Source organism: Diaphorina citri, unplaced genomic scaffold, assembly GCF_000475195.1.
Source record: "Diaphorina citri unplaced genomic scaffold, Diaci psyllid genome assembly version 1.1 scaffold905, whole genome shotgun sequence".
Lineage (NCBI taxonomy): Eukaryota > Metazoa > Arthropoda > Insecta > Hemiptera > Psyllidae > Diaphorina > Diaphorina citri.
This window is the reverse complement of record NW_007378336.1, coordinates 106,735-122,918: the sequence shown is the minus strand read 5'-3', so window position 1 is coordinate 122,918 and position 16,184 is coordinate 106,735. Positions and strand designations below refer to the sequence as shown.

General features: G+C 37.2%; 2 protein-coding genes across 4 annotated transcripts in view; both read left to right on the top strand.

Annotated features, from left to right (window-relative positions):
• The window catches only part of LOC103512969, a 20,027-nt gene extending 15,762 nt beyond the window's left edge, over positions 1-4,265 (top strand). Inside the window, exon 3 of the mRNA XM_008477776.2 lies at positions 4,144-4,265. Within this exon, the coding sequence (XP_008475998.1) occupies positions 4,144-4,265 (122 nt within the window). The remainder of the gene's footprint in view (positions 1-4,143) is intronic.
• A 1,195-nt stretch (positions 4,266-5,460) lies between these two features.
• Positions 5,461-16,184, top strand: part of LOC103512966 (major royal jelly protein 1-like) — a 17,839-nt gene continuing 7,115 nt past the window's right edge. Inside the window, exons 1-3 of one of the 3 annotated variants that reach the window (XM_008477772.2) lie at positions 5,476-5,724; positions 14,553-14,637; positions 15,158-15,179. In XM_008477772.2, the coding sequence (XP_008475994.2) occupies positions 5,666-5,724; positions 14,553-14,637; positions 15,158-15,179 (166 nt within the window). In that variant the 5' untranslated portion in view covers positions 5,476-5,665. Of the gene's footprint in view, positions 5,725-14,552; positions 14,660-14,813; positions 14,976-15,157; positions 15,180-16,184 lie in introns of those variants that run through there. The other 2 variants (XM_026826291.1, XM_008477773.2) reach the window with 2 other exon arrangements.

The following is a 16,184-nucleotide window of genomic DNA, read 5'->3' as shown; positions in this document are numbered from 1 at the left end:
GACTTTTGAGACAAGAAAAACTGTTTTTACATGTATTTTTCCTATGGCGCACATTAAAAGTGGACACACTGTATATGACGGTAATTGGGTCCAATCATATCACTTGTAACTTGAACTAAAGACAACATGTTGCAGTTGATCCAACTTTCTGTTTAGCATCTGTTAGCCATGTGTTATGTGTTTCATAAAAAGCTCTTATCATAATTATGATTCATCATATTCTTGATTAGTTAGATTCTAACAATCTGGAGTTTATGAAGGTTTGTTATCCATATCTTGATAACTCCTTTGCTCATTACTCATTAGAAACAATAATTGTCCTCATTATTAGGTATATTGTGCTCATATTGTGCTCATTATTCTACTTGCTTGGGTCAATTAGTACCTAATTGACCTAAGCAAGTAGAACTTACCCCTTGTATTTTGTATTTACGTCTTCTGTTTTTAATGCTTTCATCTTCCATTTTTTTTTTTAGTCCGTCCTTCCTTTATAATTACAATAGTAATAAAAAGGTATAAGGGACGGACTATTGTTTTCGCTTCGGTGTCTGTCAGTCTGTCTGTCGGTCGGTCGGTCGGTCGGTCGGTCTGTCCCCATAGAAGGACTTATCCAAACCTGGTCGACCTATATATCAAATTAAAGGTCTTTTTACCAGGAACACGAAAATGGTGGTGCAAATTTTGTCCAGAAAACCATAAAGCCAAAAAACAAAAAAAAAAAAACTGTTTTTTGGGGGATTTTTTGTTGTACTTTCAAGCATCTTGTTTCTTTCCTAGTTTTAGTAACCCTCAATACCTACTCTGGCTCTTCTTTTCTACCTCTTCAGCTTTTACTTCACCTTCTCTCCCTTCTTCCACTTCCATCTTGTATATTTTTTTTTCTTTCTTTGTTCCTTTCCGTTGATCGCATTCCTACAGTCCTCCAATTGGTTCCTATGTACAACATTTGCATTTGAGTTATGTTAGGCTGTGATTTTACCTCTCTTACTTGTTTTACTGTGTGTCGCCCATCACAAGTTCCTATGAAAACAACATGTGTCATACAGTAATCATTTATTGTAAGAAATAAAAACCTGTGATATCTTATTATTTTGTTTGGACAAAATTTTGCGTGTCTTCTTGTTGTGTTAACTTTTCACCTTGATCTCTTATTTTTTTTTTACACACGGGGATGCGAAAATGCTTTAAACCTTGAAAAAAACTTCCCTTAAGTACTTGTCATCAAAAATTCGAGGCTGAGGTGGGGTTTAGAAAGTTCCCAAAATTGGTTCTGGTTTAAAACAATAAGGAAAATGTTTAAATAATTTAATTATGGTCGAGTATGTAGGCTTTTCATTGGTCATTCTAGCAGTGAAGTATTTTTTCTACTTATCCCATGTTTCTGAAGAGATACTTAGAGAACGAGTTGCATACCTACAGGCGTAAATTGTCTTCGTAAATTTCCGCCTGTTTCAAGGTGTATACTTTAGTTAGAAAGTGTTTACTGCTCATATAATTAATTTCTAATGAACTTACGTAAGCGTAAATATTTACACAGAACGTTTTACAGTACTTTGGGACCGCCGAATATTTTTTTATCGCGATATTTTATTCGCGATAAAAAAATAAAAAAAAAAAAAATGGAGACGAGAATTCACTTGAAGAAAAGCGACCTATGCGACCTTTGTTTAGTATCACAAGTACAATGATGTAAATGATGAGTCCAGAGCAATTTCAGTTTTGAAACCCTTCTCTATGTGAAGGATTTGGATTTCGAACAAAATCGTTGATGAAATCAAAGCTTCAAGACCACTAGTTCCTACAGGATTGAAGAAAGGATCGATTTAAAATACCCTATAAGAAAGCATCTGTAGACCTAAAAGATCTGCCAAGGGCAAGGGCCTGAATTTCTTTGGAATTACATTTAAGTAGGTACTTAAGGGCTAGTTTCAAAATTTCCATTTTCTATATTAAATGTTTTATTTGTTGTCATCCCCTAATTGCTTTCATAATTACCTCTGAGGCTAGCTTAAAACAGGTGTTTACCTTTTTATTACCAGGATTCATTAGATGGTTGAATTTAAAATGGGTTTCTTTTATTTCTTTTTGGTCATTCCAATTTAAGATCTCACATGTTCTCTCTCTCTCTCTCTCTCTCTCAAGTTTTCGTGTTGACTCGAGATTAAAACGGACATTATTAGCTTTATTTTCATAATTTATGATAAATTGTCACGACCAATATAACAATTCTCAATTCTTATCTAAACATTGGTAAAAAAAAAAACTAAGAACATTATTTCCCCTTGTTTTGCAAAATCTACACAAACAACTTCTTTTTTACATGTTCCTTCTTTTTACATATTCTTTCTTCATCTTCTTCTTTTCTTCCTCCTCCTCCTCTTCTTCTTCTTCTTCTTCTTCTTCTTCTTCTTCTTTTTCTCCTCTAAGAGCTTTTTGGGTTGTTGGAAAAAGATTGGTATACACGGCAAGATGGCAGGTGTTGTTGAAACCCCTTGGGGCGAGATGAAGCCTGTATGGAGCCAGCATCAATCTTCCAAGTAAATGAAGACATTATAGGTAACTACAGGTACCCAGATGAGGAATATGAGATGTACAGGGGGAATCAAACAATTTCGGACATAGGGAAGGGACGAGACTCGAACCCATATACAAGAGAGAGAGAGAGAGAGAGAGAGAGAGAGAGAGAGAGACAGAGACAGAGAGAGAGAGCTTAGAAATTAGATAGAATTACCTGTAAGTAACTGCTAAGATCTTATAGTCCCGAAAGCGAAAAGAGAAGGAAGACAGGATAGGAGAAAGCCAGCCGTTCCGAGAACGAATCTTCTCTGTTGAGGATAAAATCCGCCCCGGGCGGGAATCGGACCCACGACCTAACGTTTACAAGACAAATGCGCTGCCCTCCAAGATCTTTCGTTCTGTTCTTGAGGTTGGCGTTTTTCTCTCATCGATTCTCGAGGTCACAAGCCACCCCGTATAGCATTAAATTGCTAGCAGGTATAGAAAACAACACTTTAGGGGCGGCTCAACAGAACTTGTGGGAAACATTTTCTTCACTAAAGTAGTTAATGGACAAAAGAGTTTTTGAAATCTAAAGAAAACTAGTATAGCTCGCTATACTGTAGTAATAGAAAGTAAAAAATTGTCCTTTGGGCATGGAAAGCAATCAAGGATCCCATAAGCTTGAAGGAAAGCCCAATTTCAGCTATTTTTGGACCAGCAAGTAACTCTTATCTAAACCTACTAGCCATTGAACTTGTGAAAGAAGAAATTGGAATACATTATAGCTAGGTACTTTTTAATTGGAGAGTTTTGTTTTTTTGTTTTTTTTTTTTTTTTTTTTTTTTTTTTTTTTTTTTTTTTTTTTTAAGAGGTTTGACAGAGGGAACTGTAACTCTAGGGTCTTATCGTCCCGAAATCGGAGAGAGAAGGAAGACAGGATAGGAGAAAGCCAGCCGTTCCGAGAACGAACATTATCCCATCAGGATAAAATCCGCCCCGGGCGGGAATCGAACCCGCGGCCTAGCGCTTACAAGTCAGACGCAATACCAACTAAGCTAACTAGGCTGGCTTTTAAGAGGTTTCACTTGAGGAAACTGTAAGACATTCATCCATTCTTCTCGGAAATCAGCTAAGCAGGCTAGCATTCGAAAGGACTAGTACATCTACAATTGTACAATTTATTTGAATAAAGTCTTCAGGTATTTATTTTTGTAGAAATGAAAAGAAAATGGAAGCACCTTCCTAACAAAAGAGAAATAGAGAGGGATAAAGAGGAAGGGAAGTAATTAAGTAAGTAAAAAAAAAATGTTAACAAACTGCATAATCCCCGTCCCACCTCTTCTCTAACAAATAACTACCTACCTCTCCCTAGACTGCAGAAAGATATGTAGATACCTAACTACATATCTAATTTCGAAAATATACGAGTACATGTATATATTTCCGTTTACTCATTGCCAATTCGAAAATCAAGTCCGATCATTAGAACCACCACTAACACCAGCTGACGAGCACCGTCAACATTCATTGACCAATCAGCTGGTTCCATTGCCGGGAAAGACGGAAATTTTCCAACAGTCTAACTCTGTCAAAAACTTCAATCAAGTATTGTGTATTGACCCAAGGAATTCTATTTGGTTTCAGATGATACCGGTGATAGTATGACAGTACGAGGTTGTGCTCTGGACAGTGGAACACCGACTACTGACACGGAACTCATCCGGATGTCACACTGTGGAGGATTCTACTTCGATGACAGGTATTGACAGAAGTTTTCATCAACTTTTTAGCTAAATCCCGTTTAAGGATGAGCTATTCAATTCCCCCCTAGAGATTTCAATGGATAAAGGGAACTGTAAGTGCTAAGGTCTTATCGTCCCGAAATCGAAGAAAGAAGGAAGACAGGATAGGAGAAAGCCAGCCGTTCCGAGAACGAACCTTATCTGTTTAGGATAAAGCTCGCCCCGGGCGTTGATCGAACCCGCGACCTAGCGCTTACAAGGTAGATGCTCTACCCTCCATGCTAACTAGGCTCTCAATCAACTTGTAATAGGTAATTTAGGACAATATTTTATTCCTGTACAAGGCTGAGTGCACCTTGAATCAAATAGCAAATGGAGCTCTCAAATGGTGGTCACCCATTTGAATGCCAATAGCTTGTTAGCATGAGTACGTGGCCTGTTTACGATATAGAAAAAAAATCCCTTATAGGTATACTAATATTTTTCCCTATGTGGCTATTTGCTGAGGAAATTTTCCTTTTCTTACTATACTCCTAATACAAATAATAATAAAAGTGACATTGTTGAACCAAATTGGCCATGTACAAATACATGAAAAGCAAAGAAGACCTAAATGTACAGAACGCAAATGAGTTGGAAATATTTCAATGCGAAGGAAGGAGCGAAAAGAAAGGGGGAACACATCATTATTTGGGTAGAAAAATGGGTCTGAAATTTTTCGAAGAGAAAAATAAGGAATTGTAAGGAGGGAGAATGTTTTAAGGAGGATTGAAGTAGGTTAAGGGAGTGGAAAAGACCATTTAAATAAGAAAGGATTGGCCCGAGGCGGGGTAGAGAGGGAGAAATGAAAAAGATATATTAAGAAAACAAATAGTCGCTAATACACCATGCAGTTCCGAAGCAGTTGTCAATACCCTGGAATACATTTCCAGGAACCAAGTCGTTACGTTCTCTTACAAGTGTTTGAGGTGTATTGTTTGTTTTGAAAAGTTGTTAAGGGCTTCTTTTTTTGGGATAGCTGACCATTGTGACCATGCTACCTGCGGATTTGGCCTTCCGATTTCTCCAACATGTTCTGTCATCATTAGCAGATTATCTGATGGTTATCTTGATATCCTGTCATCATCATACCCATTTTTGTTCCGTCGGCATGTAACTTTCTACGTTCTAGTGTCGATTCAGCGAATTGTATTATTCTATTCTGACATTTCTGACCAGTCAACATAATCATGGAAGTTATTTTACACCAAGTTTTTCCCGTCTAATTAGAGAAAACTGTTTTGATCTTTTAATCAAAAGAACAGCTGTGTTTGAGCCTTTTTTAGGTACATTTTTTAGTAAAAAAGTTTTTATTTTCTATGTTTTTTATCTGTTTCCGTAACAAATGTTGACAATTTGATAAGAATGCGTAGAGTCAAAGGAACATGAGAACCATCTGCTTCTGGACAGTAATAGTTGTGATTGTTATGAAGAAACCATGCAGGTCAAGAGCAAGTAGAAAACAAATAGTCGCTAATACACCATGCAGTTCCGAAGCAGTTGTCAATACCCTGGAATACATTTCCAGGAACCAAGTCGTTACGTACTCTTACAAGTGTTTGGGGTGTATTGTTTGTTTTGAAAAGTTGTTAAGGGCTTCTTTTTTTGGGATAGCTGACCATTGTGACCATGCTACCTGCGGATTTGGCCTTCCGATTTCTCCAACATGTTCTGTCATCATTAGCAGATTATCTGATGGTTATCTTGATATCCTGTCATCATCATACCCATTTTTGTTCCGTCGGCATGTAACTTTCTACGTTCTAGTGTCGATTCAGCGAATTGTATTATTCTATTCTGACATTTCTGACCAGTCAACATAATCATGGAAGTTATTTTACACCAAGTTTTTCCCGTCTAATTAGAGAAAACTGTTTTGATCTTTTAATCAAAAGAACGGCTGTGTTTGAGCCTTTTTTAGGTATATTTTTTAGTAAAAAGTTTTTATTTTCTATGTTTTTTATCTGTTTCCGTAATGTTGACAATTTGATAAGAATGCGTAGAGTCAAAGGAAAATGAGAACCATCTGCTTCTGGACAATAATAGTTGTGATTGTTATGAAGAAACCATGCAGGTCAAGAGCAAGCTGTGATTCTGAACACAGCAAAATAAAAATAAAAAAAAAAATTAACGATTCTAATAAAGCTGTACATATTATCTTCAACATGAAACTAACCAGTTTAAATAATTTTTTATAGCGTTGTGTGCAAAAAAATAATGGCCGTAATAATTTTGGTACATTTTTTTTACTTCTTTTACCAGTTAAGCTTCAAAGACACCTAATTTATCAGGAATCTGATTTGTAGCCTCTAAAAAAATATCTTTCTACCATCCGTTTTTATCTTTTAGGTCTTCTTGTTCTTATAGACGAGAGGTAGGGTTGGTATAGACTATAGAACGTAGGGATTGTTTCAAAGAGAGGACAAGATGAAAACGTTTAAATTTTAAAGAGATGGAGTTCTTTTAGGAGTTAAAATTGACCCTTGGAGTTTTTTATCAGCTTAAATTGACCCTTGCAGGGTGCTCTCAAGTCCCGATGGAACTCAACATCTATCGAGCAAATTCCCTTTAGGTGTTGGATATTTTTGGCAAATTTAATAAAAATCGGATTTTTTTTTTTTGTAATTTACCTATTTGTACAATTTATTTGGCATAACATACATAATATGAGTACAATGTATAGCTAAAGATAACAGGTATTATTTATGTATTTGATTTATGTACTCTTCTCACACTAAGAGGAAAAATTCTCCTTGTTTTGTGAGAAGTAGAAATACCTTCTCAGAGTTACAGTGAAACTTACAGACAGACAAACCAAAAGCGCGAAGCCGACCTCATGCACATCCCGCGAAGCCTCGGGAGCGCGCAGCGCGACCGTAAACAAGGGAGCGCGAAGCGCGACCACATTCACAACCCCGCGAAGCTCGGGGAGCGCGCAGCGCGACACCATGCACAACCCGCTCGGAAGATGCGGTTTTCACCATTGGATTCCTTATTTTTTGTAGGCACTGGGAAAAATCGGAAAATCCCGAAATTCCAAACCGTTCTCCAGATATTGACGTTTTTTAGTCCCCCCATAAGAAATACACAGGGAACAAGGTTTGAGGCCAGCAAAACTTTTCCTACGTTAAATATTTTGCTCTCAATTTTAGTTTTCATTTCTTCGAGACAAAACTCAGGCACGATATAAGGTTCAGGGGCGAAGCCAAGGGAGCGCGAAGCGCGACCTCATGCACACCCCGCGAAGCCCCGGGAGCGCGCAGCGCGACCACAAACAAGGGAGCGCGAAGCGCGACCCCATGCACAACCACGCGAAGCCCCCGGGAGCGCGCAGCGCGACCGTAAATAAAAAAAACTTAAAAGGTGCCTGCTCAAATCCGCGCCTGGCTCTGGAGCCCAAGTGTTAATTAAGATGTAAGCCCGGCGGGTACAAGCATGATTGGCCAGTAAGTCATTCCGCCAATCACCGTGCAGGATTCACTCGCTACAAACAACAACTACAAGAACAGAACTACAATAGCAATAGTATCCGAGATACAAATCAACTCGAGGAAGTTCGTGCTGGTGAAACTTTCTTACGCCTTTCACTACTTTACTTGGTTCTTCTTTCAGACGAGGGGAATGGAGGAGAAAGAGACATTCTAGTCACTTTGGGAGCAAAAGGTGGTACGGTTTATTAGATTTTAGGGGATGTGCCAATTTCCCTTTTATTTCGATTTAGTAGATGTGTCGTTCGACTCGGTCACACACTCTTCTTCTTAATTCGAGGGGAATGGAGGAGAAAGAGACATTCTAGTCACTTTGGGAGCAAAAGGTGGTACGGTTTATTAGATTTTAGGGGATGTGCCAATTTTCCTTTTATTTCGATTTAGTAGATGTGTCGTTCGACTCGGTCACACACTCTTCTTCTTAATTGTGGAAGCCCTGGAAGGAAAGAAAATATTGTCCAAGATCTTTTTATACTTAGGTTTTTATACTTTGTACCTAGGAAAAATCTTTGAAAGTTGATGTTTATTTAGTACATATAAATACGTTAGATGAATCCAAAATTTGCATTATCCTTTCCTTCTGAATGGTAGCACAACGGTATAGTGTTGGTTATAAACATGATCTTGTGCTTGGGACGATGCCGACGTAACGGTGTAAATTTGGTTATAAAGACATCTCTAAAAAGTGAAATATTGTCCAAGATCTTTTTATACTTAGGTTTTTATACTTTGTACCTAGGAAAAATCTTTGAAAGTTGATGTTTATTTAGTACATAAATAAGTTAGATGAATCCAAAATTTGCATTATTATTAATTCGATCCTTTCCTTCTGAATGGTAGCACAACGGTATACTGTTGGTTATAAACATGATCTTGTGCTTGGGACGATGCCGACGTAACAGTGTAAATTTGGTTATGAAGACATATCTAAAAAGTTCTCTCTCTCTCTCTCTCTCTCTCTCTCTCTCTCTCTCTCTCTCTCTCTCTCTCTCTCTCTCTCTCTCTGAGTATAATAAAGTGTAACCGTTTGAAAGTTCAAAGTCAGCAAAACCACTTAAAGATACAAAGTTACAAAGATAGAAATACATAGGTGTGTGTATGTAGAATCTCTATTCAGTATTTTCAGTTCCACTTTGCCAGTGCTGAGGAAAGTGGTGTCTTGTTGGATTTCCTGTGGATGCTCCTAATCTGTTTCACCTTTAACTTTATAAATTCAGTCAAAATTTTGCAAGCTTGTAGCCCGCATTACGAAAGCATAAGCTATACTAAGATACAAAGATTAGGTCGGTGAAAACGACTTATGAAATTGGTGGCTGAGCCAAATTTCCTTCAGTATAAAATCACTTCACAACACAAGTTGTATTGCAGCGAAATTGGTTGATGTGCCCGAATTTCCTACAGAATAATCACATGCAAGTACGTATTAGTGGATGTGCTAAATTTCCTTCAGTATAAAAATCAGTTCAGAGGCTCACACTTGCACACACAAGTATTATAGCGAAATTGGTAATTTTACCATACCATACGATGAAAAAATTTGCCAAAACTGACCACCTCTATCCGAGGATTTAAAATTTTTTTTTATTTAATAACAACTTGGTGGGAACTGGTCCTTTTGGTTGTCCTTAATCCAAACTGACCAGTGACAAATTTAGTACAAGAGATTTTTTTGAAACATCAGGAAAAAAGAATGTAACTCGATCTTGTTTCCAAAGTCTTGTTCGATGTTCAGAGATTTGAAATTCTTCTGGCGGTAAAAAATGTCCACGACATTCCATGAAAGTTCCTATGTCAACATTGGCCATAACTTGTCCTGACATTGTTCATATTGTTCCAAGGATTTTTCAAACAATGCTTATGGAATGGCATTCACTATTAGCCACAAATCACAAAATTCCTCGAAAGGGTACCAATTTCTGGTCTAAATCGAGAAGAAGAAATAATTATATATTTTTAAAAACCAACCGCCAGCCTAAAAGATATTATGTACTTGAAAGAAGTAATATCTTTACTGTTTAATAGGTACTTGAAATTTTGTTTCGATAGGTCGATGCTCTTGCCAAACAAAATCAATGCATGCATTTTATGTTCAGTTGCACGCTAGGTTCAATGAATTGCACACTTATTGAAATATTTGCAACTATGATTATGATTCCAAATCTGGACAATCCAGTAATTTTCAAATGTTTCTCATTTTTCTAAACTAGGCGTTTTGCTTGTTTCTTGCTTTTTAGTTCCATTTCGTACTATACCATGACAGCGAAAAATTTTTCCAAGCAAATTCTTACACACTAACAAGAAATGCATGTGCGTGGCGGGTTCTCAGGAGAATTTCTTTTGATATTTTTTTACACCATTTCTAGAAATCTAGAATTAGCTACATTTCTTCGGCACGATAAATTATGTCGTAGCTTGTTCTGTTTTCTAAAGAAGATTAAAGAATTATGTTTCACTGACGAAGTGTTTCACCGAACGGAAAGTGGAAAATCGGGTCGGTAGCTGGGATCGATCCCTTGAATACAGCGTTGCGTGGCAGGGGTGCAGAACCAACCGCCAGCCTAAAAGATATTATGTACTTGAAAGAAGTAATATCTTTACTGTTTAATAGGTACTTGAAATTTTGTTTCGATAGCTCGATGCTCTTGCCAAACAAAATCAATGCATGCATTTTATGCTCAGTTGCACGCTAGGTTCAATGAATTGCACACTTATTGAAACATTTGCAACTATGATTATGATTCCAAATCTGGACAATCCAGTAATTTTCAAATGTTTCTCATTTTTCCAAACTAGGCGTTTTGCTTGTTTCTTGCTTTTTAGTTCCATTTCGTACTATACCATGACAGCGAGAAATTTTTACAAGTAAATTCTTACACACTAACAAGAAATGCATGTGCGTGGCGGGTTCTCAGGAGAATTTCTTTTGATATTTTTTTACACCATTTCTAGAAATCTAGAATGAGCTACATTTCTTCGGCACGATAAATTATGTCGTAGCTTGTTCTGTTTTCTAAAGAAGATTAAAGAATTATGTTTCACTGACGAAGTGTTTCACCGAACGGAAAGTGGAAAATCGGGTCGGTAGCTGGGATCGATCCCTTGAATACAGCGTTGCGTGGCAGGGGTGCAGGGGTTCCTAAAATAGGCTGTACCTACTCCCGATATTTTCAGATTACCCATTGAAGTCCGCTCAAAGTGAACGTAAAATTGTTTCTTTCCTCTCCCTTTTTCTACGCTCTTTTTTGGTCAGGCTAAACCGAGACAGCCTAAACAGGATCAAAAGGCTGTACCTACTCCCGATATTTTCAGATTACCCATTGAAGTCCGCTCAAAGTGAACGTAAAATCGTTTCTTTCCTCTCCCTTTTTCTACTCTCTTTTTTGGTCAGGCTAAACCGAGACAGCCCAAACAGGATCAAATTTTGAGAATGTACAAATCCGAGCCGATGCAGTTCTTCCTTCATTTATTTGAAAATTTCAGCGTCAGATCAATCTGAGGTCACAAAAAACTGGGAACTCTAACCGTCTCGAGCCGATGCAGTTCTTCCTTCATTTATTTGAAAATTTCAGCGTCAGATCAATCTGAGGTCACAAAAAACTGGGAACTCTAACCGTCGTCGTCTATCGAAATATTCCAAAGAAGAGCCCAAATTAGTTCTTGTACTCCACCATGGCTCAGTGGGTCTGACAGTAACTCGACCTGACAGATCCAACAGGTCTCGTTTGGTAACCATTAGGTCCCGAATCCCAAGTCTGAAAAAAAAAATCAACTGAAGATATATTTTATGTGGAAATCCTTCCAAAGAAGAGCTTAAATTAGTTCTTGTACTCCAGCATGGCTCAGTGGGTCTGACAGTAACTCGACCTGACAGATCCAACAGGTCTCATTTGGTAACCATTAGGTCCCGAATCCCAAGTCTGAAAAAAAAAAAAAATCAACTGAAGATATATTTTATGTGGAAATCCCAATAGGGCTCGCTAGGGTGTTGACAGGTTGAATAGAAGACAAGCAACTCAATCTGATGACCAATTGCATTGAAGCAGAATAATCCAAACGAAAAGAACGTACTAATAGGAGACCGAAAAGAAAAGGGAACTGAGCTCTGAAATTATAATGATAATCTATTTGAAACCCTTGTCAGAGGGCCCATTATTAATGAACTGGATGAAGCTTCATACAATTGGCCACCGAAGCCTTCAAAGAACTCCAAAAATGGTTGAAAGAAGGAAACAAAATAGATTGGTTTTATTTAATTGGCAATTATGTATCGAATTTGTACCTAGATTTGCTCATTTGAACTCGGTCAGGCCTTTATCCGTGTGAGTTTAACAGTTCACTGAACTACTAGTGTTAAAAACTAGTAGGTACTGAGAAAATGCCACTATACGGTTTTACAAGACTTACCCCTAAAGTAGAGTCTAACTACATGAAATAACATGTGGAAAATTCCACACATCCACCAATTTCAGGATAGTACGAATATGAACCGATTTATACTGAGGAAAATTTGGCGCATCCACTAATTTGATTTCATGACAAATACAGAATGAACTGACATGAAATATAATATAAGAGAATGAAAATTCCAGGACCTTCGGAGTTTTTACACATCCACTAAAAATTTCCCATAGTAGGTACTCGTATAAAAAGTAGGTGTATCTCAAAATGTTGGTCTCAAAATCGTGGAAGTAAAACGATACCAAACTGAAAATTCAAATTGTAGTGCTCAAGGTCTTTCGAGTTTCATTTCTTTACATCGAAACTAACAAAGGTTGAAAATTTTGGAAAATATTTTCGAAATAAAAAGACGAGAAAGGTGCTCGATTAGTGGTGGATATTGCGAAGGGAGAAACCTATAACAGAGGAGACGACAAATTGGAAAGCTATTGGAATGACAAAAGATGGACGAAAAGAAACTTCCATGTGCCAAAATGTATCTGCTTTGTAGCGCGTAGTCGCCTGAAATATGCAACGGACCCTAATAACCACTGATTCTTATTTCAACACTTCCACTGTCTTCCACAATTATTCATACTAGCTAGAGCCTTATTAGTGGATGTGCCCATACCCTTTATTCTTATTAATGAACTGGATGAAGCTTCATACAATTGGCCACCGAAGCCTTCAAAGAACTCCAAAAATGGTTGAAAGAAGGAAACAAAATACATTGGTTTTATTTAATTGGCAATTATGTATCGAATTTGTACCTACATTTGCTCATTTGAACTCGGTCAGGCCTTTATCCGTGTGAGTTTAACAGTTCACTGAACTACTAGTGTTAAAAACTAATAGGTACTGAGAAAATGCCACTGTACGGTTTTACAAGACTTACCCCTAAAGTAGAGTCTAACTACATGAAATAACATGTGGGAAATTCCACACATCCACCAATTTCAGGATAGTACGAATATGAACCGATTTATACTGAGGAAAATTTGGCGCATCCACTAATTTGATTTCATGACAGATACAGAATGAACTGACATGAAATATAATATAAGAGAATGAAAATTCCAGGACCTTCGGAGTTTTGACACATCCACTAAAAATTTCCCATGGTAGGTACTCGTATAAAAGGTAGGTGTATCTCAAAATGTTGGTCTCAAAATCGTGGAAGTAAAACGACACCAAACTGAAAATTCAAATTGTACTGCTCAAGGTCTTTCGAGTTTCATTTCTTTACATCGAAACTAACAAAGGTTGAAAATTTTGGAAAATATTTTCGAAATAAAAAGACAAGAAAGGTGCTCGATTAGTGGTGGATATTGCGAAGGGAGAAACCTATAACAGAGGAGACGACAAATTGGAAAGCTCTTGGAATGACAAAAGATGGACAAAAAAAAATTCTATGTGCCAAAATGTATCTGCTTTGTAGCGCATAGTCGCCTGAAATGTGCAACAGACCCTAATAAACACTGATTCTTATTTCAACACTTCCACAATTATTCATACTAGCTAGAGCCTTATTAGTGGATGTGCCCATACCCTTTATTTCCCCCCGTTTCGTTCATCCCCCACTGCGTTGTGAACTTGGCTATAGAAACATTAGAAACGTTCTCTCCTGTTTTGTGAGGTGATTTATTACGAATCCGTAATAAAATATTTTACGCTTCATCAGGCTACCAACAGGACTCAAACAAAGTCTTGTTTTCCCCATGGAAAAGAAAACAAATAGTCGCTAATACACCATGCAGTTCCGAAGCAGTTGTCAATACCCTGGAATACATTTCCAGGAACCAAGTCGTTACGTACTCTTACAAGTGTTTGGGGTGTATTGTTTGTTTTGAAAAGTTGTTAAGGGCTTCTTTTTTTGGGATAGCTGACCATTGTGACCATGCTACCTGCGGATTTGGCCTTCCGATTTCTCCAACATGTTCTGTCATCATTAGCAGATTATCTGATGGTTATCTTGATATCCTGTCATCATCATACCCATTTTTGTTCCGTCGGCATGTAACTTTCTACGTTCTAGTGTCGATTCAGCGAATTGTATTATTCTATTCTGACATTTCTGACCAGTCAACATAATCATGGAAGTTATTTTACACCAAGTTTTTCCCGTCTAATTAGAGAAAACTGTTTTGATCTTTTAATCAAAAGAACAGCTGTGTTTGAGCCTTTTTTAGGTACATTTTTTAGTAAAAAAGTTTTTATTTTCTATGTTTTTTATCTGTTTCCGTAACAAATGTTGACAATTTGATAAGAATGCGTAGAGTCAAAGGAAAATGAGAACCATCTGCTTCTGGACAATAATAGTTGTGATTGTTATGAAGAAACCATGCAGGTCAAGAGCAAGTTGTGATTCTGAGGGATGTCTGAACTCGTTTCGATTCAATCTGGGCTCGCATGTTACGTGGCCATCCGAGAAAATCAAATGCGAATACAAAGCAAGTACGTGGGAGTGTGCTTAGTTAAGAATGCTACTCATATAAGTCATACACATATAGTAGGATAACAGAGAGTTGGAATTTTTTTTATTACCAACTTATTTTATGTTCTTTCAAAGTTGGTTTCTTTTTCTTCTGAGGACGAGTATGACAAATGAGAACCATCTGCTTCTGGACAATAATAGTTGTGATTGTTATGAAGAAACCATGCAGGTCAAGAGCAAGCTGTGATTCTGAGGGTTGTCTGAACTCGTTTCGATTCAATCTGGGCTCGCATGTTACGTGGCCATCCGAGAAAATCAAATGCGAATACAAAGCAAGTACGTGGGAGTGTACTTAGTTAAGAATGCTACTCATATAAGTCATACACATAGTAGGATAACAGAAAGTTGGGATTTTTTTATTACCAACTTATTTTATGTTCTTTCGAAGTTGGTTTCTTTTTCTTCGGAGGACGAGTATGAAACTCAGCCTTTAATTTCAAGTTTTGCCATCCGAGAAAATCAAATGCGAATACAAAGCAAGTACGTGGGAGTGTACTTAGTTAAGAATGCTACTCATATAAGTCATACACATATAGTAGGATAACAGAAAGTTGGGATTTTTTTATTACCAACTTATTTTATGTTCTTTCGAAGTTGGTTTCTTTTTCTTCTGAGGACGAGTATGAAATCTAAGATCCGTAAAGATTTATGTTTCATTCAAGTCATTGTCACTACTGTCAGATGGCAATTAATCTTTGGAGTCTGGTTTATCTGTCGTAACGTGGAACCAAGTTCATTCATTCCTTGTCTTGTTAAAGTCTTTCTGTTGTAGATTTTCTATCAGTGAACGAACTTTCCTTCTCGCCCAATCAAGTCAAAGTTCGAACTGAAAATTGTCTAAAGGGAGGCATAATCATTGAACAATATCTAGGTAGGTACATACTTGAAATTTGAAACTTTAAATCCACATTTCAGTTTTCTAGGCACACCTTGGCATTGCGATTGCGAAGGATTTGCAATTCTGAATAATTTATCAAGTATAAGAACTTAGATCGTTGGAACAAGCTTGGAAGCTTGATGCGGTTAATGGGGGTACACAGTTCATCAAGCATTATCAAATTAAAAATCAATGATACCATAAGGGTACCATTGCTGAAATTTAATCAATGAGACACCTGTAGACGTGTAGACAGACGGTAATTGGGTCCAATCATATCACTTGTAACTTGAACTAAAGACAACATGTTGCAGTTGATCCAACTTTCTGTTTAGCATCTGTTGTCCATGTGTTTCATAAAAAGCTCTTATCATAATAAAATTATAATTCATCATATTCTTGATTACTTAGATTCTAACAATCTTTATGAAGGTTTGTTATTGTTATCCATCTCTTGATAACTCCTTTGCTCATTAGAAACAATAATAATTGTTCTCATTATTAGGTAGGTACTAGGTACTAATTGACCCAAGCAAGTAGAACTTACCCCTTGTATTTTGTATTTACGTCTTCTGTTTTTAATGCTTTCATCTTCCATATTTTTTTTT